Source organism: Amblyomma americanum, chromosome 5 (assembly GCF_052857255.1).
Source record: "Amblyomma americanum isolate KBUSLIRL-KWMA chromosome 5, ASM5285725v1, whole genome shotgun sequence".
Taxonomy (NCBI): Eukaryota; Metazoa; Arthropoda; class Arachnida; order Ixodida; family Ixodidae; genus Amblyomma; species Amblyomma americanum.
Window position 1 is genome coordinate 148,647,560 of NC_135501.1, and position 18,719 is coordinate 148,666,278.

The 18,719-nt window shown below is 48.2% G+C and overlaps 1 protein-coding gene and 1 pseudogene across 1 annotated transcript; one reads left to right on the top strand and one right to left on the bottom strand.

Annotated features, from left to right (window-relative positions):
• The first annotated feature begins 2,134 nt into the window (after positions 1-2,134).
• LOC144134251 (uncharacterized) lies at positions 2,135-3,387 on the top strand. Its single transcript, XM_077667209.1, has 3 exons — positions 2,135-2,163; positions 2,256-2,684; positions 2,768-3,387. Exons 1-3 carry the CDS (start codon positions 2,135-2,137, stop codon positions 3,306-3,308), a joined length of 999 nt encoding a protein of 332 aa, XP_077523335.1. The 3' UTR covers positions 3,309-3,387.
• A 1,051-nt stretch (positions 3,388-4,438) lies between these two features.
• On the bottom strand, positions 4,439-17,554 carry LOC144134252 (uncharacterized; annotated as a pseudogene).
• Between the last annotated feature and the right edge of the window lie 1,165 nt (positions 17,555-18,719).

The window sequence follows — 18,719 nt, forward strand, 5'->3', positions numbered from 1 at the left end:
TATCAATCAGGTGATAGAGAAATGCGTATAATATACCCAACCCCTGTACATAGCCTTCATTGATTACGACAAAATAATTTGACTCAATGGAAACCTCAGCAGTCATACAGGCATATATATATATATATATATATATATATATATATATATATATATATATATATATATATATATATATATATATATATATATATATATATATATATATATATATATATATATATATATATATAGCCGCCTTGGTTGCTAAGTAGTTATGGCGTCCGACTGCTGACCCGAAAGACGCGGGTTCGATCGCGGTTGCGGCGGTGGCATTTCGATGGAGGTGAAATTCTAGAGTCCCGTCTACTCTGTCAGTGCGCGCTGAAGGCTGCCACGTGCTTCAAATCGGACGGGACCCTCCGCTACGGCGCCCTTCACAGCGTGAGTAGCTTTAGTATTCTCCTTTTCACTGTTTACAAACACGCGCCTCTGGCGCTCATTGGCTGCTCCCACTCAACTTCCGGCGAAGAACTTCCGGCAGTGTTTTTCAGGCGGCGCGATACGGAGACCTCGGCTATCCGTGCGTGTTTTGAGGCTGTGCTTACGTTCATTGTGCGTCGCTTGTACAAAAATAATGTCAAGTGATTATTTTAAGAAGCTGGACACCGAGGCGCAAGTGCGGTACCGCGCGAAACTTTCGTTCAGAGGCGAGGAGCTGCCTGACGCTCTCGACGACGACGTTGTCCGGTTCGCCTTTACATCGGGCCCACGAAATCTGCCCCCTGTGACAGCAGCAGATATTTATTTTTATCTTGTGGAAGGCGTGTGTTTTTACACGAACGAACAGTTTAAGTCTTACAAACTTGAAGATGCGTACAACGCATTCATATGCGGGAAGGTGAAGCAAGTGAAATCTTTCAAGGCGGGAGCGCAAGGAGTCGGCGTTGTTGTTATTGCGGCGACTGTGGAAGCCAGTCAAACGCTTTCGAAGTCTTACAAGGCGTGGTGCATCGTGAAGGAGGATGGAACCGTCGAAAGTGCGCATCGCACTTGCATGGCCGGGTAAGTAGGCGAATCATAATAAGAGCTACAATGCCATGAGCCTTTACCTTGCCTTATTTTTCATTTTTATGAATCAAACCACAAAGAATGAAGACTTTCCCGTTTTCGAAAATTCTGTACTAGTTGCATTACAGCGCAGAAAAGCGCTACTGTTCGCCTAACTATGCGCGTGTAATGAAATGTTTGCCATACTGCCGTAATTCGTCATTGTAAACTTTGTTTCCTGTGCTAACAGCCGCCCGAGCGCGGCTTTATCGCTTTGCTCGCCGCATGCAGATTTGTTCAGAATTATCTCGCTTTGTTTGTGACACGCTGCCGCATCTGGGCTGTTCTAGATTGTACTTGTCATTTGTAACATGTTATCTGTAACTTTCCACACTGTCTTTAAATTCAACAAGGCCCAGTGCTGTCAGTAGTCTATTTCGAGGATAGCCGAGAGCGCTTGTGATCACCGACGCATATTATTCATTCGTGGGGCGCAACTCAGCCCAATATTCCGTTTGTTCAGGCAGCTGTTATTGGTCTCCATGCAAGTCTGCTTTATTAAAGCCACTACTTTGCGACAATATTCATGTCATAGCTAGCCAGATCATTTGTCGATGCTTGACTGCATGATGTTGCAGTCATCCTATTCGAGTTTCCTTGTGGATTACAAAAGTCGTCAAATCTCACCCTCCAGCATTCTTTTGTACAAGGCATTTAAAGTTTTTCAAGGGCCACACTTCTCACGAATAATTACAGTTGTTTGTGAGCTTTTTATTTCTCATGTTTCCTACTTATTTTTCAGCATTGGGGAATGCTGCACACACGTGGCTGCACTCTTGTTTAGAGTTGAGGCAACTGCGCAGTATGGCCTGAATGACCCGTCCCCAACTGATGTTGCATGTAAATGGATTGAGGCATCAAAGGGAAGCACAGTAAGTCTTTGTTTTCATTCTGCCATGAAAAGAGTTGTGAGCAAAATTGTAATTGACACTGAACTTTCCACAGGCAGCACCAGTCTCGGAGATTGAATTTTTTAAGCCCAAAATAGGCCGTGCACCACCCCAAGGCAGCGAGGCACCAGACTACTCAGTACCAGTGCTCACGGATGAGCAAGTGTCAAGATTTCTTCGTCAAGTGAAGGTAAGGACTTCTCATTAAATAAATTTTGATACATACGTAGAGAAAGGACACACACAAAAATGCTCACTGTTTGTGCAACTGTAAAGAACCAGATCCACTGACATTGCAAATAGGGCACTAATTCCAATACTGTTTTTTCAGGAAATTGCACCAAACACTTTGATCCTGACTTCAATCTCTGACAGCGAGGACACAGATTCTGCCCCTGAGACAGCTGCCCTGGAACCTGTACGAGTGGGCAGATGCAAGCAACTCTCTGCGAAACCGCCCCTTGCTGAAATATACCAAGACCTCGACATAGACGAGGGAAAAAAAGTGGAACTGACAGCTGCATGCTGTAGTGAAATTGAGGAAGCTACTCGAGGCCAAGCAAGGTCACCAAGATGGTTACAAGAACGTCGAGGGAGGATCACTGCCTCTGTAATGCACCGTGTCGCAGCATGCAGCACATGTGCAGCAGGCCTTGTTGCGGAGATTATGGGATACGTGAAGACGCCTCAAGTTTCCAACCTGCGGTGGGGCTCCGAAACAGAGAAGAAAGCTGTGCAGGCATTTATAGAAACGGAGTCTCAAAAACATGTGGACTTTTTATTGCAAGGAGCATGCCTTTTATTGGAGCATCTCCAGATGCACTAGTGTCTTGTTCATGCTGTCCAAAATCAGCACTAGAAGTGAAATGCCCTGCAACTATGAAAGATGCTTCACTGACGAAGGGCTTAACTAAACTGGCATATCTGAATGAAGACTTGCAGCTCAAGCATAACCATGCCTATTACACACAAATTCAGGCTCAAATGGCTCTAACTGGGCTGTGTCAGGCATATTTTGTGGTATTTACAAGTTCCTCTCTAACAAAAGAAATCATAAGCTTTGACGAGACATTTTGGGCAGCTACTAAACTCAAGGCAGCAAACTTTTTTTTCACCCACATATTCCCGGAACTACAGTCAATGCACATCTTCAGTCAAATCGAACGTGCAAAGAAGACATGTCACTGCCGAGGCACCAAGTTGGGCCACATTGTGGAATGCTCACTCTGTGAGGCAACGTTTCACCTCAAGTGTGTAAAACTTAGACGCACACCTCGACAATGGATTTGCACTGCATGTCAACATAATGGGCAGACTGCTGATGAGTAAGGACAAGTCCAGAGGAGCTAGTGCTGCTGCTTTTCACATTCCCTCTTTGAAGTGTACCGGGTCTGTTCGCTTTACTGAAGTCGTGTCCTCCACAACAGCTGAAAGTGTTGCCATTCAGGCAGCTTTCAAGAAGCTAGGGTCTTGTACGGCTCAACCTGTTGTTATCCTGTCGGAATAAAAATCTGCCCTTCAAAGGTTAGAGTGTGGGTTCCCTACTGATGCTTTTTGTCTTAGCGGTCTAAGTTTGTTGCATAATCTGAGCAGCAGAGGCTTCTCTATACGCTTCCAATGTCCAATGGGTGGCCTCGCATACAGGTCGCGCTCGCGCCAGATTATGTAATTTAGTTACTGTAGGTGCCGCTACGGTGGAGCAATTGTAGGCAGAAACCTCAATGCTAACCCTGTAGCTTACAGCATCTCAGCTTAAGCACAAGCTTTTTTTTTTGCTGAACACTCCAAGTGTTATATTTTATCACATTCGAAAGGCAGATAAACACTGCTTGTTTGACAAAATATGTTCACTTCAAGGACTAATGTCGGATGCATTTGTCGGATGTGGAAACTCAAATATAATAGATTTTAAATACAGTACGCCTTCACGTCCCACGCAGGGAACATATAAAAAAACTGATACAGAAGCAAACAGCAAGTAAAAATTTGAACACCTGCTCTGAGGACAGCATAACTATACAAGCAGAAAACAAAAAGCCCAAATCTCAACATGTGAGGACAAGCAACAGGAAATACTTAAAAACTGAGTCAAACAATAGGCAGTAATTGACTGCAGACAGTGCAAGAAAATAGAATAAAAAAATGTGAAAAGATCAATGTGGGCAACATCAACAACATGAATTATTGTGTACACACAGTGCAGACACATTGGATGTAGTAGAAAAGATAAATACATGCAATGAAAAGCATGGTCACACTCACATGAGCACTTGCTGTTCTATCACAGTGTGTGTACACGTAGTGCAGACACACTGGAAGTAGTCGAAAACATAAGTACACACTATGAAACTATATGCGATGATTGTCAGCATGGTCACACACACATGAGCATTTGCTGTTCTATCACAGCATGTCTGTATTGACGTTTCCTCACAGCGCCGCACTTTCGTGGAAGAGAGTTATGAAGCACTTCTGCGCTGAGAATTCTTAATGATAGGGGTTTGCAGATTAACTAAAGCAGAGCACACCACCACCACTTTATCTATGGTTGCGAGGTTCTTGTCGCCAGTCCTCTTCACGAAGTTCAAAGGCAGCACATTCTGGAAAATTCTGAAAACTTTCAATCTTTGTGGCCCTTTTAACATGGATGCGCACGCTAGAGACTTTCCTAGACGTTGTGACCTCAGCACCAGGTAGATGGGCATGATTCTTAGTCAGTGATGGCATGAGAAGTGTTGCACCTCGTGCAGCAAACATCTCACTGCATCTAAATCCTCGGTCAACAAGAAAAACATCCCCTTCCTTGACTTTGTCTAGGAGACCACTGCGTAGAGTAATCTGCTTGTCAGGCGTCCTGCCTCCCCATGCTTTTGATACGAAAGTTATTGCTCCTGAAGGTGATATTACAACTAGTATTTTTACTGTATTATGGTGTTTGTAATGAGAATATGTCTGTCTCCTTGCTGTCATTAATATCGGCCTTTGTATGAATACTTCGGTACAATCAATGATGCCAGTTACACCATCAAAAAAAGGGTCCTGAAACGCCGCTGGCCGATTAGCTTGAAGTGTCTGTCGGGAAGGCCAGATTATCAACTTTGTCATGTTTGCAGCAAGAACATCAAGCCATGCATGAAAAATTGAACTGACAGTGCCATTTGAGATGCCAAATCGGCATGACAAATCTTGGGTAAGGAGACCCAAACGAAGTCTCATGAGTACCATGATGAGTTGTGTTTCTGCATCAAGCCATGTGGCACATGACGGCTTCCATGCTGACAGCACAAACTGCAGGAAAGCAGTGAACATGGCTGTGGATACAAACCCTGTGTAAAACTTTACTGTTTTGGCTGACTGCATTACCACTTCTTTGGTTATAATAGCATGGTTTGTATGCTTGTTTTCAAGTTCAGCAGCCTTTTGCTTAGCTGCTGAACACTCTTCCTCCAGAGAGGCCAAACGCTGCTTAAGCCTGCCATTCTCTTCAATAAGATGGGATATATTCTGCATGCTGAGATCAGTTTCTGTTTCCATGTGGCAATTATCTACCACGGAAACAGTTGCAGTCGCAGATAGTGCAGTATCATCCGCGTCTTGTCCTGCGCCAGTCGTGTTGAGCCCACAGTCAAGCACACTTGGCCCAGGATTACATGCAGCAGGTCTGGATGCTTCCTTCAATCCATCCTTTCGAGCAGCGCGTTGGAACCTAGAAATTTTCTGGGCCACATTTCCCGAGGCACGATAAGGAAATATGGAGGGGACATAGTCGGGATGTGTGGGGTCAGATGATGGTTTACCTAAAGAAAGAAAAGAATGTTTGAAAATTAGTAGCCACATGTGCACTCCCAAACGCAAAAAAAACAAAAAAAACTGGCTGAAATGCACCAAAGCAATATTGCCCAGGACTTCTCTAGGAAAAGGAAGAAACACTAAGGGTTCCTTGGTATGATTACATACTTTACGTTCGGCATTTGTAAGTAAGAAACTGCACAAAAATACTGAATCAAGCGAGTTGGAAGCATTTCACTCTTTTTAAAAGCACTTGCAGGCGATCGAATGAATTTCTCCTGCCGCTGAGAATAGTAGAACGAAAGTGCATCGAATGATACTCCAGCGTTTTTGGATTTCGTCCCTGTAGAAAAGCTGATGCAGCGAACGGGATCGAACACACGACCAGAAGGTTAGCAACAGACGCCTGAGGAATCGCGCCAGATATGCGCATAAAAGAACACCAACCGAGTTAGGCATTACAACAATAAGATGCTTGGGCCCGCATCGCAGCAAGAACTGCCGCTCATAAACTAAGCATCAACTAAGCGCTCGATTACTAAGCTGGGATACCTGGGTTCGATCCCGGCCATAGCGGCAGAGTTTTGATTGACGCGACACGCGTCTAGAAAGCGACCGTGTGCTGTGCAAATTCAGTACATATTCAAAACCCTCAGGTGGTCTAAATTATTCTGGAGCACTGAACTACACCGTTCATCATAGGCTGAGTTACCTCGGGACTTTAAATGCCCGTAAATCACACACACTCGCATTGCTGCATGATCGAAACTGCACTGCAAGCGTCGCAAGCTGGCTAATTTCCCTGGAAATGGCTAAACGACGCCTTGCACGCACAACTAACCGCAAAACAGGGTTTCCTTACTTCACAGTGCAATTTTTACTGCTAGAGATGCAGCCGTTGATTAGGCGAATGCGGTCGCGACGATTGCCAACCCGCAACGTCCAATCCAGTCAACGTTCAATCTCAAAGCGCCCAGAAGACGTGCAGGAAATAGCTGCGGCACAAGCAGACATCATAAATCTGTTCTCACCTTGAACGAAATGAGCAGAGCAAACATGGGAGCTTTTCGTAGGCATCCATCGGTCCCGCCGAACTGCTGCTATCCAAGCGTTTCTACGCTCGGCGTCTGCCGGAAACCTGAAAGTGCGCACCTGCGACAGGAGGTTGGTTCCAGGTCGCAAGCTGCAACCTTGCACACAACAGCATGGTCCACGTCGTGATGGGGCCACGGAAGATGTTTTTCCACCCGAAAACATATCGCAACAGGGCGACCGCGCCGTACTTTGGCCGTGCTACAAACACAAAAGAAAAACTCGCCTCGACCCTGCGGCTCGCTCGCTCGCTTCGCGGGGAGACCGGAAGTTTCCTGGGTGTCCATCCGGTTTGCGGCGCTGTGGCTCCCCCTGGCGGCTATGAGCCCGTGAAAAGGCGTATATTGAGGCGCATCCAAACCATGTCACCGCTTATTCATAGCGTGCGGCTGACACGGTGTGCAGAGACAGGCTGACCTCCACTCTGAACCTTCTGTCACTACCTCCTCTAGCTCCAATTAGCGCCTTGTTTGACGAATGCGCGGGCGCCTAATGTTGAAAGCCACGAAAGCTACGCATAGGCCGGAGATCTGCGCATAAAGAGCTGGCAGCCCAAAAACGTGGTCCTGTACTGTCGCTCGGCAGGGATATCTCTACGACGGGCGTTACCACAGGAGAATGACAACGAGTCACATGAGGCCCAAGGAGAGAATTTTGGTAGCTGCGATGGCTGTTCGGACCACGAGAGACTTTTACTTTCCAAATGTTGTGCGGTAAATATCTACGCATCATCATGTCGTCGCATGATGATGTGCAGAACAGAGCCGATGCATGATGCACGTTGCGGCGTTGTATAAGGATACTCAGGTACGCCGTGTTTGAACTCCCTGTATATTTCCTTTCCCAGTCGTTTTTTTTGTTTTCGAGCCTATTGTGAATTGAGTCCATATTATTACTAAAATGCTATCACAGACTGGGACTGCCGAGGTCAAGAAGGGGGATTAATGAACGAGAGCGTACACACCACCACCATGCCGGAGCTTCATCTAGCAGAATGGGTAAAGATGCTACCGTCTGTAGAAGGCGGGTGCAACCATCAAAACGAAACAGCCGGTGTAAAGAAGGCGACGAGCATATGAGCAAGCCGCATTGTCATCGCCTGGTGCATGCTCCTGGTTCCATTGTAAAGAAGGCGACGAGCATATGCGCGAGCTGCATGGTCATCGCCTGGCACACGCTCTCGGCTGGACTAACTGACCCGCTGTTGGCCCTGCTCCCGTTAGGAAGCTTCTCAGAATAAACCCACCTTACACTTGGTGCAGGTGCCGGGTGACGTCCTCTCGCCCTGGAACTCCGCAGCGGAACGCTACCCCCTACCGCGATGCCTAACCACCAAGCCGTCATCTGTGCTGGTTCTCTCCGGTAGAGAGACCCCGCTATCTTCAGTGGCACGGGCGACCATGATGTTGAGGATTGGCTCGCATCGTATGAGCGGGTGAGCGCATACAACAAGTGGGACGCGGAAACCAAACTGAACAATGTGATTTTCTATCTTACGGGCGTTGCGAATCTGTGGTATCGGAAACACGAGGCGGACATTACATTATGGTCTGTTTTCAAACCTAACTTCTCAGAGGTATTCGGCCGCACGGCAGTCAGAAAACTCCATGCCGAACAGCGCTTGCGTGCGCGGTCACAGCAGGTTGGCGAGAACTGCACGACTTACATAAAGGATGTCGTCGATCTGTGCAAGAGGGTGAACGCTCAGATGCCCGAAGCCGACAAGATCAGGCGTATTCTCAAGGGCATTGATGACGACGCCTTTCAGATGTTGGGGCGAGACCTGCGCACCGTCGCGGAAGTCGTCACCCTGTGTCAGAGCTTCGACGAACTACGCAAGCAGAGGGCTCTGACATGCGAACACACCACGAACGTTGACTCGCTTGCTGGCCTGAACGATGCAAGAGACCAGTCATCGCTCCTACGGCACATCAAGAGCTTCATCCGAGAAGTTGCTCGCCAGCTCTCGCTTATTTCCCGCCATCAAGAGCCATCACCACACATAACTCCAAATTTTCGGCACATTATTCATGAACAGGTCGCTGAAGCTCTCCCGCAGGCCCCTCAGGCCACTCCTCTTGCGGCCCCGCTGACATATGCGGATGTTGTTGCGCGACCTCGTCCACCTACCTATGCTCCGCCTCCTGGTCCCGTTCGAGAGCCCGCTGCTTTTATTTCGCCGCCTGCTCATCTGCTAACCTCCTGGAGCACGCCTGATAATAATCGACCGCCTGCTCAACTGGGAAACCCCTGGCGCATGCCTGAAAACCGCCCGATCTGCTACTTCTGCGGCTTGCCAGGTCATGTGGTGCGGCTTTGCCGCCGACGCATGAACATCTCACGAACACCTCCTGAAGTTTCCGGTTACTGGTCCCAGCGTCAGTACTCAACTCCTGCTGAGCCGCCCCTAGGCTGTTTTCTGTCTCCTGAGCACACCACCTTCTCTGGACACCGTTCGCCTTCTCCACGTCGACGCTCCATCGCTCCGATGCGACGGCGTCCCTCGACCACTCACGAGGAAAACTAAGTGCCGCAGTTCCTGAGGCGAGAACGGCGCAGTCGTCAAAATTTGAAAGGCCTCGTCAGTCTGCCGCCAATTTAATTGAAGTTTTTGTAAAGGGCGTATCTGTGATGGCGCTTGTGGACACCGGCGCTGCGGTTTCTGTCGTGGATGCAGCGCTTTGCCGATATTTGAAGAAAGTGAAGACACCCCTTTCTGGCCTGTCCTTACGGACTGCAAGTGCGCACCTCATCCAGCCGTTAGCAGCGTGTACTGCTCGAGTAGCCATAGAATACATTCTATATTTGGTTGAGTTCATCGTTCTGCCGTCATGTTCGCAATCGATCATCTTGGGCTGGGACTTCCTATCGCTTCATGACGCGGTCATCGACTGTGCTCGGGCTCAAGTAGCGCTCTCCACGTTGCCGAATCCCGTGCCAGAGACTGAAATCTGCGGTGCTCCTGTTCCAGCTAAAGCTTTTGTCGCCGACAGTACCGATATTCCTGCGTGCTCTTCCGTGATTGTGCCTCTCTCCTGTGCTTGTGTTCGCGATGCCAGTGTCCTCTTCACGCCGTCTCCTACTTTTCTGCGTCGCCATTGCCTGCCGCTGCCTTATGCCCTGCTCACTTTCTCCGCCGGACTCACCGCACTGTGGGTCTTCAACTCCTTTTCAAGCCCCTTCACTTTGCGCAGTGGAGAATGCGTCGGCACCGTGCAGCTCTTTGATTCTGTTTTCAACCATCCCGACGCTGCCGCAGAAACACCGCCGGTCGCCATGGACGCCCTCAGCTCACCTACACCTGCGCCCGCCCCATTGTTGACCGACCTATTAATTCGCTCTATCGACGCCACTCTACCTCCAACTCAGCGAACTTGCACTACTTGAGGAGTTCCGCTCGTCCTTCGATTGCCACCAAAGTGGTTTGGGGCGCACGTCCACTGTCGAGCATCACATTGAAACCGGCGCCCATGCCCCTCTGCGACAGTGCCCACATCGAGTTTCCGCCGCTGAACGAAGAGTTATTGAAGAACAGGTATACACCATGCTTCAGAGCGGCGTTATTCAGCCTTCCACCAGCCCCTGGGCCTCCCCGGTTGTCCTCGTAAACAGAAGGATGGCTACGTTCGGTTTTGCGTCGATTACCGCCGCATTATAAGATCACACGCAAAGACATCTTCCCTCTGTCCCGTATTGATGACGCCCTGGACTGTCTACAAGGCGCGGAGGTCTTTTCTTCCCTTGATTTACGCTCTGGTTATTGGCAGGTCGCAATGGCAGCTGCAGATCGTGCCAAAACCGCATTCGTGACCCCTGACGGCCTCTACGAGTTTACCGTCATGCCTTTCGGCCTGTGTAACGCCCCTGCTACTTTTGAGCGAATGATGAATACCGTTTTGCGTGGCCTCAAGTGGAAGACGTGCCTCTGCTACCTGGACGATATCGTTATCTTTTTACCTAACTTCCAAACGCATCTATCTCGCCTGCGGGACGTCTTGACATGCCTCAAAAACGCAGGCCTGCAGCTAAACTTAAAAAAATGCACCCTTGCAGCCCGTGAACTGAAAATTTTAGGTCACGTTGTGTCGAAAGACGGTGTACGCCCTGACCCAGCGAAACTTCGTGCCGTGACTGAATTTCCTAAACCTTCCACCACTAAGGAACTTCGCAGCTTCATAGGGCTCTGCTCTTATTTTAGGCGTTTCATTCGCAGCTTTGCCTCAATTGCTTCCCCTTTGACTCAGCTCCTCGGCGCCAATTTCGATATTTCGGCTTGGTCACCCGCCTGCGAAGACGCCTACAACACCTTACGTCGTCTCCTCACGGCACCTCCAATCTTGCGTCATTTCGACCCGGCGACTCCGACTGAAGTTCACACGGATGCCAGTGTTATTGGTCTCGGTGCAGTGCTCGCTCAGCGGAAATATGGATACGACGAATATGTCGTTGCCTATGCCAGCCGCACACTTACAAAGGCTGATTCTCACTACTCTGTGACTGAAAAAGAGTGCCTCGCCATTCTGTGGGCCTTAGGCAAGTTTCGCCCTTACGTGTACGGCCATCCTTTCGACGTCGGTACGGATCATCACGCCCTTTGATGCCTTTCCGCTCCCCGCTGAACTTGCCAGTCTCTGCGAAATCGGAGCCCCTGAGCAATCTGTCACCGTCGTTGACATGCCTTCTGAACAGCGCAAGGATCCATGGATTCGTGCTCTTCTGGACTTTCTCTCCGACCCATCGGCGGTTAAAACATCCCGCGCGCTGCGTCGTCAAGCTTCCTATTTTGAGATCCGAGATAACTCGCTTTATCGCCGTAATTATCATTCTGATGGGCGAAAATGGCTCCTCGTCATTCCTCGCCACCTATGGTCCTATATCTGCTCATGTTTGCAGACTAACTTGCAATGCGGTCACGCAGGACTTTTCAAAACTTACACGCGCCTCCGCCTCCGCTACTACTGGCGTGGCATGTACAATTTTGTTTTGAAATACGTACGCTCATGCCTCCACTGCAAACGGCGCAGGACATCCACTACTCGTACTGCTGGCGAGTTGGAGCCGCTATCTTGTCCGCCTCGCCCTTTCGACCGCGTTGGCATTGATTTATATGGGCCTCTCCCCTATACTGCTTCTGGCAAACGGTGGATCACTGTTGCCGTCGATCACCTCACGCGGTATGCTGAAACCGCCGCGCTCTCTGCTGCCACGGCACAGGATGTGGCATCCTTTCTTCTGCGTCGGTTCATCCTTCGACACGGTGCCCCTCGAGAACTCCTCAGCGACAGAGGCCGTGTCTTCGTATCCGATGTCATCAAATTTCTGCTCCGTGAGTGCAACGTCATCCATCGGACTTCCACCGCTTACCACCCTCAGACCAACGGCCTCACTGAACGCTTTTACCGCACTCTGGGGGACATGCAGGCTATGTACGTCTGTTCGAACCACACGACCTGGGACCTTATTCTCCCGTATATTACGTTCGCATTCAATACTGCTACGCAATCTACGACAGGATTTTCTCCTTTCTTCCTCCTTTATGGCCACCATCCCTCCGTTCCCATTGATACTGTTCTCCCCTACCACCCTGACGCATCTGAGTGCACCACCGTTTACGAAGCCGCCAGGCACGCCGAAGACTGCCGCCAGATCGCTCGGTCGCTCACGACAGCTACCCAGTCCCTTCAAAAAACGCGCCACGATGAAGATCAACGTCCCCAACATTTCTCGCCCGGCTCTCTTGTCTGGCTATGGATACCTTCCAGTACTCCGGGCTCCTCCCGGAAATTGCTGGCTAAATATCAAGGGCCCTATCGTGTCCTGGAACAAACATCTCCAGTCAAATATATTGTTGAGCCCCCCACAACGTCACCCGATCTCAGACGCCGCGGCCGTGAGACTGTACATGTCCAGCGCCTCAAGAGATACTGCGACCCCGCTGTCTTGTCCGCTCCTTAAGTCACCAGGATGGCTCCTCTTCTGTCCGGGGGCCATTGTAAAGAAGACGACGAGCATATGCGCAAGCCGCATGGTCATCGCCTGGTGCATGCTCCTGGCTCCAATGTAAAGACGACGAGCATATGCGCGAGCTGCATGGCCATCGCCTGGCACACGCTCTCGGCTGGACTAGCTGACCCGCTGTTGTCCCTACTCCCGTTAGGAAGCTTCTCAGAATAAACCCCACCTTACAATATATATATATATATATATATATATATATATATATATATATATATATATATATATATATACATATATATATATATATATATATATATATATATATATATATATATATATATATATATATATATATATATATATATATATATATATAAGCTGCACAGCTACCATATTTCTCAAGAAAGTCAGCAATAAAATTCCAATACGAATGGGCGTCGGGCAAGGAGACACGATCTCGCCAATGCTATTCACCGCCTGTTTACAGGTGATATTCCGAGGCAGGAATTGCGAACAGTTGGGAGTAAGAATTAGTACAGAATACCTAAATAATCTGCGATTCGCTGATGACATTGCCTTGCTGACTCACTCAGGAGGTTAACTGCAAATCATTACCAATGAGTTAAGCAGAGCAGAGCGCTGGGTCTAAAAATTAACATGCAGAAAACCAAACAAATGTTCAAGAGTCTTGCAAGAGAACAGCAGTTCACAATTGGCAGCGAGGAGCTGGAAGTGGTAAAGGAATATATCTACATAGGCCAGGTAGTGACAGCTGATACGGGTCATGAGAGGGAAATGACTAGAAGGATAAGAATTAGATGGAGCGCTCCTGGCAGGTTCTCTCAGAATATGGATGGCAGTTTAGCAAATATCCCTCAAAAGAAAAGTGTAGAACAGCTGTATCTTACCGGTATATACTCACCTAGGGGGCAGAAACGTGGGCGCTAACGAAATGGGTACAGCTTAAATTAAGGACAATGCAGCGAGCCATGGAAATAAAAATGATAGGTGTAACGCTAAGAGACCGGAAGCAGACTGAGTGGGTGAGAACAAAGGCTGATTAATGAAAACCTAGTCGAAATCAAGAGGAAGAAATGGGCTTGGGCAGGGAGTGTAAGGCGAAGGGAAGATAACCGCCGGTCCTTAAGGGTAACGAAGTGGATTCCAAGAGAAAGTGAGCGTAGCAGGAGGTGGCAGAAGGTTAGGTGGTCGGATGAGATTAAGAAGTTTGCAGGTAAAGGGTGGACGCGGCTGGCGAAGGACAAGGTTAATTGGAGAGGCATGGGAGAGGCATTTGTCCTGCAGTGCGTGTAGTCAGGCTGATGATGATAATGATGGGTGAGTCGTAATGATGAAATTAAATGCGTGCTTGCTGTGGCAAAGTTAGTGTAGCAATACATGAGAGAATACGATACAAATCCTGCTATTGTATAGAGTTAAAGGCATCCTGACCTATTCTCCTGGAGTTGTTAGCCCCTTTAACAATTTGGTAATGAAGCAAGTATAGGGGGGTAAGGAGGCAGCGTGGCATATATATGGCAAAGAATTTTTGACCACTTTTGAGCGGTGCTATTATTGGCATCCGATGCTTCGAGACAATTTGTTTCTGCGGCTACAGTCGAGAGAGCTTCCGGTTTTAACTATGAGTGAAACACCATATTTTGAGATATTCATTTTTTAAAAAAGGAAGTCACCCCTTTAAACATCTGCTCAACTGCTAAACTCTCAAAGACCTGAATGGTGAATCGATATAACTACCAGCGTGTTTCGTGAACGGGCTATTCAGTGAGTAGTGCGCTCTTTTTTCGAAGAGATTATGCTGAGAAAGATCAAGCTCCTTTGTTTCTTGACTTTATAAATTCAACCACCAGTTTGCATACAGACACCTACACAGAAACGATATGTTTGCCCGAGAGGGGTTTCGATGTACTGAGCAGAACCTTAAAAGCACACTTCACACTCGATATCAACAAATGTTGCACGAGGCCCAGCTCGCGTACACGCAATGATTCCTTAATCTCAGAGAACTGCTGGGCGTGGTCAGCGGGGGAAAGCCTTTCATATATAGCTCTCGCTGTAAAAGAATTGCTCTCTATTCGGCAACTAGATTAGAGTGTTCCAGGCTATATGAGGTTGGATATGTGGTAAGATAACTTATGGATCATCAACAGGAGCCTTTGAAACTTCTACGACATCTAGGTTCATAGATCGCCTAATGAGCTTTCTGCTATTCATGGCTTTTACAGTACTTATTTGATGTTAACGTATGCAGAGTTGAAACTTGTGGCTCTGCTCTAGTAATCTAAATGTCGAAACGAAAGAAAATATGCGAGAGGTACGTTAACCATTTTGCTCATGTTATCCTAATTTTCAGGCAAACTAATCAAATATATAGCTCCTACGAACAAGGTTTATCTCATTTGCAATATGGAAAAAATTTTGGAGGAATGAAATGAAGGGGCGATTCTGCGGCAAGTCACACCGGGCTTTTTTCAAAGGCATTTACACATAGCCTTATTGAATTACCGTCATTTTCCTTTGGGGCCATTGCATTGCGTTTTAGCTCAGCCGCTGGAAGAAGGCAAAGTGCGATGCTCGTACTCTCGTAAAAAAAATGCAACGCCGCACTGGCAGGGCACTATTTTCACTATTGTCGTCGCAGAAGCGGCATACCGTCCTTTCTCGTCCGGTATTACCAAATATCAGACTCCCTTAATGGGATTGCAAGCATGCAGGAGCATTGAAATTTACCCAAAATTTTGACGATATCAGAACATACATATGTAGCGTGTACGGTATCCCAACTTACGCACACAAATCAATAACCACTTCAAGCAAAGACTACTAAGCATCGACGTACGCAGCTCGCTTGAGTGGCCTATAAACTAAAGTTGGAAGATTCGCTTAGGACTGCTTACAAGCGAGAAGGCGTAAGTCCGCCCGCTCACTCTGTACACGCAACCACCGCGCGCTGCCCCGTGATGCTACCCGACGCAACGCAGCTGGCGATTCTACCTCTGCATGCTTCTACATGGCCGCCGCAGCGAGGCCGCCGCACCGGTTTTCATCTGCGCTCTCACTTCGGCAAGACAGTCCCCGCCGTACCGTGGCCCACGCTCTGTCTTAGGTGTATGCAACGATGGCTAAGTAGTTAATGCTCAGATAGCAGCACTGGTCTTTTTCTTCTTAAAATTCATAGATACCTGGGAGCCTCATCCCACTCCTGGCGCAGTGGTGCAGCCGGTAATGTGTGCGCAGTGTCCTGAGATAGCAGGGGCTGCCACCGGTGGAACTTGTGCGATCCAGGTAGTCCCGAGAAACCTGAGACAGTCAGTCATTAATTAAAACCTCCAAATTGCAACGTTCTGAGAGAGCATTTGCTGCCACTGGTAGGACCCGTGCAATCCAGGTTGCCTTTACCGACCAACCTCGTGCCACCAATCATTAAATGAACCGCCACCTGCCTGGTGCATGAAGACGCCATCTTTTATTGTGTACCATCCAAAATCAGCGCTTGCACACACACAGACGGGTTTACGCCTTAAGAAGGCCTAAGCCTTACTTGCCCCATTGGGCGAAAACCAACCTGTGTGTGTGCGTGCGCTGATACTGGTTGGTACACGGTGCGTTGTTAGAAACGGCCATAGCGCGTGAACAGGTAAAGTGAGGACATCGCACATAGGAGACGGCGAGTACAATGAAGATGTCACTGTACGACGTCAAGGTTTCAAGCATCAATATTGTTACCGGCCCTTACTTTGGATGCTTGCAGCACTGTGCTGGCACGCAGCAGCGAGGATATAGGACGTCGAGGGAGACGGTATTGCGAAAGCGATTTCCTCAGGCAGTCTCTGGCCTCCTTCGGTTTTTGTCTCCGTTGCCGGGTGTAAATAGCTGTACGCATTAAATTCGCGAAACATCAGAACTCTGCTAGTATAAAAATTACTTTGTTCCTTTTTTATTTTCTGCGTGAAGCAGCAACTAGCCCCACTCTTGCATTGCTAGTAATTCTATCTCTGGCACAGGCTCCGGTTGGAGGCTTTAAGATGATCTGCCAGAGCATCATGCATTTATTACCACTTGCATTGCTTGTTCTTTTCTAACACGTTAATCTTGTTCTAGATAAGTCACTACTTTCTGCGTGGAACTCCAGCGCGATCATAACTTGATGCCCAAAGATTTTATATGTTGCTGGAAATAACACGCATTAGAAGCTATATGCGAGAACGCAAACATTGCTCAAACAGTTAGTCGTGAGTGCAATGGAGCCGGCCCCGACGTCATGGCAATCGCCTGAATCCATTGGCAGGATGGCCTCCTTTGAGGGAAGTTTGCTGCTTCGCTCTCGAGTTCTCTACAAATACAGTTAGTGTTCACTGTTAGTATCGGCCCCCACAACGGCTCGAAGAGCCAAGATTTTACTCAATGTCACCGCACAGCCGTAAAAGTTTAAGCAATCAGAGAAATGAGCAGCAGAGAAGTGAGGGCTCATTCGCATAGTTGGGCAGGGAAGGTGAGTATAGTTTGCAAAAAAAGCACACTCACCGCACCATGCCTGGGGTGGAGTCTGATCTCGCTGACCAGAACCGGCAACACACTCCCTCACCAGAACACGATTTGGCCACCGTGGCGTATTAGTTGGCTACGGCTTCCTATACGACCAAGCCAATTAACCTTCAGCAGACCAGCTTCGGCCCAGAGCTGCAGACCAACTGACCAAGGTAGTGGTCAGACATGTGGCACGGCAGAGGGTGCAAAATATATCTGGTCCGGACAGGCCGCCATTGGAAGCTGGCAACGTTTAGCGCTTGAACCTTATAAAGAGAGAGTAGTCTGGCAGCGGCTGTTCGAGAAAGGGGGCGGCCTGAGGTTGCCCGGGTAGCCCCCCTTAAATTTCACTCACTTCTCCCTCGCAGCATGCTAAGCAAGGGCCCTGAAGCCCCCCCCCCCCCCCCCCCCCTCGGGCTTCACCCAACACAACTGCCTCTTGCCACTCCCGAAAAAACATCTGGCTACTTGCCTGATGTGATGACATAGTTCTTAGAGATGTCAGCAGGGCAGATGAAGTTAATACAGTGCTAACGGGTGGGCACGTACTATGCTGTCGTGGATTAGCGGACAGGCAAAAACTAGGGTTGGTAATCCTCATCAATCAGGCTATAGCTCACGACCTAGAGGAATTTCATGATATTGCCGAGAGGGCGGCAGTTAAGTATTTACTCATAATCTTCTAAGAGACAGGGAACCAGCAGTGAGCAAAGAAAACCCAAAGTACACTGGACTAATGGGTGTTTAAATATCAATATACGAAAAAGGCAGGGTGGAGACCAGGCGACATACGACTACGGCATAGGCTCTAGGAATAGCGGGGGAGTATTAATAGAGTCCGTCGAGATAAATAATTTGCGGATCATTACCACCTTCTGCATACGAGAAAACAGGAAGTGGACGAAGAAAAACCTAAAACATGAGGCTAAAAGTGTATAGACTTCATGCTCTGCGGTGGACCTGCGAGCATGCAAAATGTGGAGGTCCTTGGAAAAGGGCTTTGAAGCGACCACAGTATGGTAATGTCTCGAAGTGGCCTATACATGAGCAGGTAACGAATAAAACTATTATATTGGAAGCCATTTAGTGATTTAGCGGTAAAAAAGAAATTAGAGAAATGCAATATATTGCTTTATTGCTTTATAACAGATATTCGGCTTTAACTGAGGACGACGAAGCTAATGTTCCAGCCATGAACGCTAACTTCACAGCTGTCATTACGGAGTGCGCAGTAGAAGTGTGCGGTAGCTTGGTTAGACAGGATACCGGCAAGCTCTCTCGGGAGCCGAAATATCTGATTAAGAAACGCAAAGGCATGAAAGTGAGAAACCCCACAGATAGATTATAACTGGC

Excerpts from the sequence above, each read along its gene's own strand:
- LOC144134251 (XM_077667209.1), top strand. The coding sequence starts at position 2,135 with ATGAGCAAGTGTCAAGATTTCTTCGTCAA. Across the intron at positions 2,164-2,255 it reads TGTCAAGATTTCTTCGTCAA|AACCAGATCCACTGACATTG; the intron begins GTGAAGGTAAGG and ends GCAACTGTAAAG. Across the intron at positions 2,685-2,767 it reads CCTCAAGTTTCCAACCTGCG|GAGCATGCCTTTTATTGGAG; the intron begins GTGGGGCTCCGA and ends TTTTATTGCAAG.